The sequence below is a fragment of the Paramisgurnus dabryanus genome, chromosome 16, assembly GCF_030506205.2.
Source record: "Paramisgurnus dabryanus chromosome 16, PD_genome_1.1, whole genome shotgun sequence".
NCBI classification, from domain to species: Eukaryota; Metazoa; Chordata; class Actinopteri; order Cypriniformes; family Cobitidae; genus Paramisgurnus; species Paramisgurnus dabryanus.
The window spans coordinates 24,295,852-24,305,324 of record NC_133352.1 but is presented as its reverse complement, the minus strand read 5'-3'; the positions used below and the strand labels follow the sequence as shown (position 1 = coordinate 24,305,324).

The window sequence follows — 9,473 nt, the reverse complement described above, 5'->3', positions numbered from 1 at the left end:
GGGTTATAATGAAGAACTGACTGGAGCAGAAGCAAAAAAGTTCCAGAAGATGAGTGCTCTCGGTGGATCTTTGCCAAAACCCTCAAGACAACAAGAATGCTCTCTCTCTCTCTCTCTCTCTCTCTCTCTGTCTCTCTCTCTCTCTGTCTCTCTCTCTCTCTGTCCATGTCTCTCTCTCTCTCTCTCTCTCTTACTCACGGTACATTCAAAAATGTACATTGATGTTAACAACAGAAGCGTTAATGCTTAACGGAAGACTTGTCTGAAGCGTAGCCAACAGCCAATCACAGTAGCCGCAACACATGCTCCGGTCTTCCATAAACGTAATTTTATCACCATACATTTTTATATAGTTACTGTATATTTCCTAATTAAACTAAAGCCCAGTCCTGGTTTAAGATAATCTCTGTCCGGGAAACCACCCCTATGTGTTACCAATTTAAGTATTTTATTTTTTTAAGTAGTTCCAAATTTCACTTTTTACATTGTACTGTACATGATACCAAAGTCCTTTGAGGGAAGCCACCAGGCGGTCTGGTTTGCAATGCCTTTATTCGCCAGAGCAGCCATATTAAGCATTTCATTGTCCCCGTGTTAATACAGCACACAGGAAGAACAGAAAAACCCAATGTCCACACAAACACAAAATAGTACTGCAATTAACATGATAGCATAGAAAATAGTATGAGTTCTTGGACATGTCCTTCATTTACTGAGGCATTTATCTGTCCTTGATATTAGAGAGGGCTAATAACATAAATGAGCACAGAGCCAAATGATCCGGACAGAATGCTATAAAGGACACATTTTTATATAAAACATGACTTCCATTAAATTTTCCCATTATGGGACTAACACAGCCGGCTCAGATATTTTATTTGATGTGTCAAATTGGCATCTGGCTAAAATCTGTTTTTGATCATGTCCCAGGTCCTGAATTCTGACATGTCAAATGCAGCAAAAAACACATGCATTTCAAGAAAGGATAGCTTGAAAGATGCAGGAGTGAATCATATATGACTGAGAAAAATGTCACAACTGCAGAACACCACTTCAAGAGCCTTTCGCTAGGGATGTCCTTTATATATATCTTTCATATGCCAACCCCTATACAGTCCTTGCCCTCTAATATGCCAACCATAAAATAAGGAGTAGCCAAATACTGTACATCTCATCGCCTTTCAGATGGAGTTATGCTTCTCATGTCAATCTACACACACAGTACGTCACACGTCCATATTTTTACGGTGACGGTGTGTTACACAGAGTGGATGAGACGCACTATTATAGAGAGAGAGGTTGAGTCGGTTGAAGGCTTCCACCTCCGCCCTTGGGAGTAGTATGCCTGTCAACCTCAGTCTTAGTGGCCATGTCAGCTCTGAGCTCTGGGTTAATGGAGCTGCCAAATCAACCCTAGTTTTTTCCTTCCTAACAAGACACTGATTGTTGAATTTCCAGAGAATTCACATGCATAATGATAACTCGCATGGAGACGTTTCCATGACTAACTGAGGCAGGACAACTAAGAAAATCAGGTCAGGCAATCACGAAAATTTGATGTATGAGATACGATCGCAGAAATATGCTCAATCTCTTTTAAAGTGTCATTTTCATTAGAGTACAGCACAGGGCTGATATGTGTCTCTGGGGGCCCAGCAGAACACTTATGTGTGAAGACAGCCAAAGTATGGAGCCGAATGATTTAAACTGTTTGGCTGTGATTTAAAGATTGTACTACGAGAGATGCTGATGAACAATCTGAGGGTCTTATATAGGGGTGATGAAGATCTGTGCTATACCACAGTGGAAATAAACAGTGCAGTAAATGAGTACTTTACCATCACTGTCAGCTTTCCATGGGCTGAATACTGAACTAAACAGAGGGAATGTACTGTACAAAGAATGCTACAAAGTACTACACTGCAAATTCATTTCCGTCCTTTTTTTTACTTGATTTTAAGTACAAGTATTTAAGTATCCTTAATTCAAGATATTAAAGGGCACCTATGGTCCGATTCACTATTTCACATTCTCTTTGCTCTGTAAGTTTGTATTAGTACATGGTAATGATATGCAAAAGGTACATACCCCAAAGTAAACAATGACGCGAGTTATCGTCTCCAATGTAAATATCTTTTCTTGGACTACAACAAACACACGGATTGTAGTCAAATGTTTACTTCCTGGGATTGGTGATGTTGACAAGACCGACATTATCCAAATTTCTCCCGCTTCGTATTCAGCCTGTAATTAAGCTCCTGTTAGCATTGCATTGCGACAGAATCTTTCAAACATGGTAAGGAGCGTCACATTTACCAGCTGACATCAGAGGTCAGAGCCAATCACAACATAAAAATTAGCTGGACAATCAGGGACACAGCGCTTTTCAAATCTATGAGTTTTGTACAAAATCTTTGCCATTCAGGGAAAGTGCTTATATATAAGCCAATGGGGTATAACATTAAACTCAGTTTAAAGTCGGCATGAAATGGAAGCAGCGATTGTCTTATTTTCTAGGTGGTGACGTGTATCCGAGAGAAATGGCTTCTGAAATGAAAAAAAAAGGCAGGGTTGGACTTTAATTCATCCATCGAGAACTGATTGGATCATTTGAAGTTGGGTCATGTTGCTATTGCTAATCACTCCGATCTTTTCCCGGACCCCGCCCACGGCTATTTTGATAAACGGACATTTCAACCTCTCTGATTTTAAAAATAACTTTGTGCACACATGTCAGTTTTCAGAAAAGTGTTCATTGACACATCCCCGGTACATATTGTGTAACAAAAAGCTCAAGCCCACGTGAGCCAGTCAGAATCCCAAAAACAGCAACAAATCACTTCCTGTTCCACATTTGAAGGTCGCACTTTTGACATAGGTTGACATAGATTTTTAATAATGAAGCTCACAGATAAGTTATTTTAAAAAATACCAGAATATAAAAAATATAGTTTTTCGTTTCAATTTCATTGTGACTTTAAAGGAAAGAAGGTTTTCTCACTTAACTGACAGATTTCACTTTGTCACTTTTTCTAAAAACGTTATTTAACACCTCAGTTTGCTTTTCAGAATGTCACACATTGAAAGTTTAGATACCAAATTACTGAAAATGAGACATAAAAACTGATTAAGCAAATGCAGTCTAGATTTGGGCTTTATTCACTACTCTACTGGTAAAACTAAATTATTGACAGTTGTTATTATTACCCTTCACCTTAACTGTGCCCAACCTTCACTTGAGTTATTCTTATAAAACAAAATCTCAAATGTCAATTCCATCAATTAAACACAGCAATAATAGCACAAATGGCCAAAGCAAAACAGCACTTTACCAATCAGCATCATTCTGCACCGGTGGCGCTGATGTTCCATTAAATACCCTTCTAATCACGGCTTTACAAACGCAGCCTCCTCCCTAAAGCGCGCTGAATGTCGGTAGCTTTGAGGATGGGATTTGAAGAAGCAGTTATCGAGCCTCTCTCCTTCGTGCTGAGACTCCCCCACCCAGCCACACATCAAGGCAATCAAGTGCATTAGCATATGCAAAATCCTATCACACAAAACACATGGTTTGGGTGCCATTTCCCAATAAACACAAATCTGCGCAACGACAGCAACATAATCACAGACGCGAGCACCAAGTCCGTTTTGTGCCCACAGTCCGGCCTTTGCCTTCCTTATGACAATCATTACGGAAACTGCAATTATTATTTGGGCTGTGTTTTGTTTATTTTGCTCAGGACCCATTAGAATTTGTTAATTAAAATCTTAATGTCTCCTGTGACGTGTGGTAAATTAAAGAACGCCATTGTTTCCCAACAATGCTGTCCTCTGTAGACAACAGTGGGCCACAGGAAGGACGTCAAAGATATGGGTCAAAACAATCACGTTTTATTTGTTTCTGTAGTCCAACTCGTGATGCAATCCGTTGTTTGCTTTATTATTTCCAAGTACATTTCACCAGAACTACAGGGAAGTAACTGTGAAGTAAACATTACCATCGGTGAATGTCACCACATTCTGGTGACCTAATTCCATAATTAACAAGGGTTTCAGACTAAGCCGAGGCACAAACAAGAGCGAGAGGCTAGAATCGCTGCGTAGGCTGCTGCAAACACATCTTCATCAATTCATTAGCAGCTACGGACCCAAAGGTAAAACAGTCTGTGCTGATCAATCCTCACCTTCATTCCCAAGATCTTCAGCTGCAATCAAACTAGCAGACAGCTTTCTAAGAAACCTCCTATGGCTTAACATTTACATCAGATGCACGAAACGCCTTCCCGCGCTTCTGAACCCATTACTCGTTGCTGCCTTATGCAACAGGAAGTGCATTTCCACAGCAGGTATAAAAACACACAAAGGCAATGTGTACCGGAATATAACACGTAAGAGGTGATATGCTGGGAATCAAGTGTTACACCGTCCCGCTGAGTGCAGGTCTACACTCTAAATCTGGCACGGCACCCACAGCCTTTTAAAAAGAAATTCATAGCTCACAAAGGAACAATGCACTTCAATATTTTTCTCGCCTAAAAGAAGATTGTTTACGTGAGCAGGCTCGGGTCAGCTCAATACATATCCCTTAACACAAGCAGGGGTTAAAAAAACAAGAAAATCACAGATGTCATATACAATGACCAGCTCGACTTGTCTTTGGCTTCCATTGGTTGGTCTAACTAGGCAGCTATGAAAGATGATTTGTTTATAGGCATTTTAAAAAGAGGCACAATAAAGCGTAAAGCTTCAGGGAGTCTTTAAAGGAACGACGCCCTCTCGTCTCAATGGCATGTTAACGGTTTGGCAGGTGAAGGGGAAGCCTTGCATTTTATGAACGCATTAATCTGGTGAATGCGAACAAATAAGCACCCTTATCTCAGCTGTGAGCTGGCACCATTTTCATGATGGCTTTTCAGGAACAATTATTGCATACGCAATCGATTTGTTTGAGAGCCTTGTAAACATATTTTAAATAATACATTAGGACTTTCAAATTATTTACTTAACTAATGATTTACTGATTTACTTATCATTAAAGCCAAAGGTCAAGAGTTTAAAACACTGATAAAAATGCATGCATGCTTTGGATAGCAGCTTCTGCCAAATTAATTATAATATTAACATTTATATTTGAAAAAAATCCCAAGTGAAGAAAGTTCAAAGTTATTGTGATAGTCAAATAAATAAGACATTTAAAGGGGACATTTCACAATACTTTTTTCAGATGTAAAATAAATCTTTGATATCTCCAGAGTACGTATGTGAATTTTTAGTTAAAAATACCATATAGATAATTTATTATAGGATATTTAAATTGCCACTTTGTAGATGTGAGCATTTTGGGTGTGTCATTTTAAATGCAAATGAGCTGATTTCTGCACTAAATAGCACTGTCTTGGTTGGATAGTGCAGATTAAGGGGCGGTATTATCCCCTTCTGACATCACAAGGGGAGCCAAATTTCAATAACTTATTTTTCCACATGCTTGCACAGAATGGTTTACAAAAACTAAGTTACTGGGTTGATCTTTTTCACATTTTCTAGGTTGATAAAAGCACTGGGGACCCAATTATAGCACTTAAACATGAAAAAAGTCAGATTTTCATCACATGTCCCCTTTAAGAAAAGACGATTAATAAGTCTATATATTGATTGTTTATTTCCATATCATTAAAAACAAACCTATCACTATCTTAGAGACCAGCCATACTTGTTGTTTTTCATCAGAACCGTTTTTCTATTTAAATCAGCATTGTATTTATTTGAACCGCTCTGCTTCTGAATGTTCCCTGCCATTTAAATAGGTGGTTAGGGAAGAAATTGGCCAGATGATTGGTGTTTCTCAATCCCTAGAGAGCACAAAGGTTAAGTAAAATATCAGCATGCTGAATTACAGCAGAGCTAGATCTATTAGACAGGCTTCATCATCCATCAAAGCTCAGTATGGACGCCGAACATCGCCGCAGCCCTTCCGCTCTCCATTAAGTTCCCAGTACGCATGGTTCCCGGGCAGACCACCAACAGCACTCCCCGCACAACCAGCACAGGCCCGCTGCTGAGTTAAAGCTCTCCTGGGGCCTCTAGTTCATTTAAAGGCCTTTGTGGGGTGCCATTAATTCTGATAGATAGACATCACTAAACTGCTGAACAAACACCCCACTCACACATTTGCATACATTACAGTAATGGTGGAAAAAAAAGCATTCGTACTGATATGAGCTACTCTGTCTGCATTTCTCTGGATATTGCGCTCAGTTTTGAGAGTGGAACTGTAATAACTACATGGTGTTAATGTATGCCAGTGTATATGAAATGCATTTATGTAATGAAAAAGTCTCTAGACTGCAAACACCTTTATGAGGATTATTATATATTTTTTTCTTTTTGGAGCGCAAACAACAGATAATATTCTCCAAAGTGTACACTTAAATAAAAAAATAAAGCTTTACTGTTAGCAGGTAGTGCGAATTATGATTCACCGAGATTTTTTGTACGAAACACTGTTTAAATAATGTACGTGAGCCGGTGCGATTTCAATTTTGTTCTTGCAAATACTCACACTGCATCTACAACTAGTCCTTCACAGCCTACCTAATATTTCAAACAAACATAGTCTCACATATTCATATTACAAAACAACAAGGGAACGTTGAGCAGTGGGTAATAAAAGAAAATCCTTTTATTTGACTCTAAAAACTAACCCTTATTCATATCTAGAGTTTATTTATCTTTGCAACAGTGTGCTGGGTGCATTTTCCAGGAGGCCTTGATTTGGTGCCACAATCATTTCTATTTAATGAATCAATATATCAACTGTGCATCGCCACGTAAGCTAATAAATGCATATTTGTTCCAGAGTTATAAGCGCCTTAATGTGAATCTAATATGATATTCCCTTATTTGGCGAAATTTTTTAATATTGCAAAATGTCACCTCCATAGTTTCCGAGGAGTGTGAAATGTGTACTGCCATTATTACATCCAAAAAAAGCTGACACCCACCTAGGCAAAATTCCTCTTCTGCTCTCGCTCTCTCTCTCTCTCTAGTTAATGCCTTTTTATATCATAAAATTTGCAACATACTAGTTCATTCTCCTACCTCACAGGCAGGGCTCTAAATCTGCTGTTTGAGCTGGCGTGAAAACTGAAGAGAAACAAATGTTCTGCATATGAAACGGCACAATCGCGTTGCGTTGGGTCTCCCTAGAGCAGAAGAGAGTAAGAAAATAAATAAAAAAAGAAAATAATGTGATTTCAGGCTAGATTAAATCACACGGATCTCAAGGCTACAGTGCATAGAAACGGATGAAAACCTGAGGAGTCTGACAGTGCCCACCTGGTGTAGTCTGATTCGAACGAGTATCTACAGGCAACGAACACATTGTAAACAAGACAACATCTGTCTATTTTCTTAGTCACACAAATTACCTCTCCCATGCCATTTAAACAAACCGGTTTTAAAACACATCCTTTACTGCCATTCGAATACACCAACTCATCTGTCAAAAAGTCACACTGAGGTCAAACCCATAAAGAGAGTCCTAGTAGCCTGTTGCTATGGAGAGCGATGGAGCGCAGCTATAGGCAAAAAACGCATGCATGCACGCCCGCGCACCTCCGCATTCACAAATTCAATCACTCCCTCTCGGGCATCTACCCTGCTGTCCACAATGGCCGAATGAAACAGCTTTTGGCCTTATTTAGCTCCGTGACAATGTCTGCCCTGTGATGCGCAAAAGAGTCGGCACAGCTGTGTTTGAACGCCCTGTCAGTCAGTAGCCGGACTCCGACGCCCCTGAAAACGAATTGCGCCTGGTGCACAATGGGGGTGGAACCGTTTCCTTTCATCAGCTTCTCTCTCATTCTTTTCTTTGGTAAGAAAAAACTCACATCATCAAACGGATGTGACCATATTCACTATGTGGCTGTGTGGCGGCTCTGATAAACAGAAGACAGAAGTGAGATGCGGTCGTGTTTGTGCTTGGGGCCCGGTCGGGTTTGCAATCGTCTGATGCCCACCAATTCGACATTCGCTCAAGTTCCGATCCTGCCACAGTCCTGTTAATCAATACCGTCACTAAGGCCACAAAGATATTTTGCTTTGTTTTGTTTTTGTGTGTGTGTGTGTGTGTGCAAGGGAAGCTCATTGTTCTAAAAGCATACAAATTTAAGCAGCACTTTTTGACTCTGAGCAGATTTTTAGTGCGTGCTGGGCCTATTACTCTTACGCCACCCATAGTGCATAGTAAGCCCCCCATAAATCTTAGCGTTGGGCTTGTGAACAAAGAGCTAAAATAAGGTTAACTGCTGTCTTTCCTGTGCTAGGAGAACATATGGGAAGACTTTCAGACTTGATAAGTCATTGATTAATGGTTCATGCTCCTAGTTAATAAAGCTGCAGAGGAACGGCAGGGATCGCAGTGGGAATATAAAAGTCAGTCACTCAGTACGGAAAACCAATGCAAAAGTCAAACCTCCCTAAATCAGAATGGTTTTTAACACCTGCTCACTTTAGGCACACATAAACATCCACATGTCAAGGAAAAGTCAAACAACTGTCTAACTTCATCAGCCATCTAAATCTAACTCACTATAGTGATCACTATTCTTTTATCCGCTTTGGGAGGTGATACCCTTCTGAAAGTTCAAGAGAAGGGACCTGTGGTTGGTTAGGAGATGAAAACACCATGAGGTTATACACCCAGCTGCCTCTTTTTGGCTGTGAGACGGTGTTTTCTGCAGTATAAAAAGCCCCTTTGGAGAGCTTGAGGACCACCGATAAACATCTAACTTTGTGACAGCCGTCCAGTTCTCAGGAGGCAAAGTCTCTGAGAGACTGTAAACCCTTAAATACTATCCACATTCCACTGGGAAAAAAATCACCTGGGTCCCATTTAGGGACTGGAAAGCCAATGCCAAGTGAAGGTCTAGCATCTGCAGTATAACACACAGTCAGCCCCACATCCAAAAAACAGTAGTACATTAATTCAAAGGATATTGACATCTTTTCAACAAACTTATCGTGTTTGTCATCATTCTTAGGGAAGTTCTGAATGTCGTTCTCCAGTCTCTGGATGTGACGTTCCATTGTGTCCAGGCTGGCTTTCAGGATCTGGGCAGATACTGGAAAAAGAAGAGAGAGAAATCAATGCATTATAAATACATTGCTCAGATTGTGGATAGAGAAAGACTTCTATAGTCTATAGTGATAGTGAACTATTTAACACTCATTTAATACAACTCTTTGTGTCTTAGTGTGCTATGCCTAATTGTGGAGAGAACTACGGTACTTGCTATTTAAACTTAGACTTTATTGTAATTTTTTTCTTCATTTTACTCTCCTACACTGTGTGGGAGGCTGATGTCTGCCTCCTCCATACTGTTTGTTGAACTTCAGCACTCTTATTTAAAATCCAATATTTGGACAAGCAACATTAAGTCTAACCATCTTACCCAACTCTCAGAAATCTTTAG

The 9,473-nt window shown here is 39.8% G+C and overlaps 1 protein-coding gene across 8 annotated transcripts in view; it reads right to left on the bottom strand.

Annotated features, from left to right (window-relative positions):
* The window catches only part of diaph2 (diaphanous-related formin 2), a 505,065-nt gene that overhangs the window by 113,331 nt on the left and 382,261 nt on the right, over window positions 1-9,473 (bottom strand). For all 8 annotated transcript variants that reach the window (XM_065273074.2, XM_065273073.2, XM_065273078.2 and 5 more), the window contains one exon: window positions 8,998-9,122. In XM_065273074.2, the coding sequence (XP_065129146.2) occupies window positions 8,998-9,122 (125 nt within the window). The remainder of the gene's footprint in view (window positions 1-8,997; window positions 9,123-9,473) is intronic.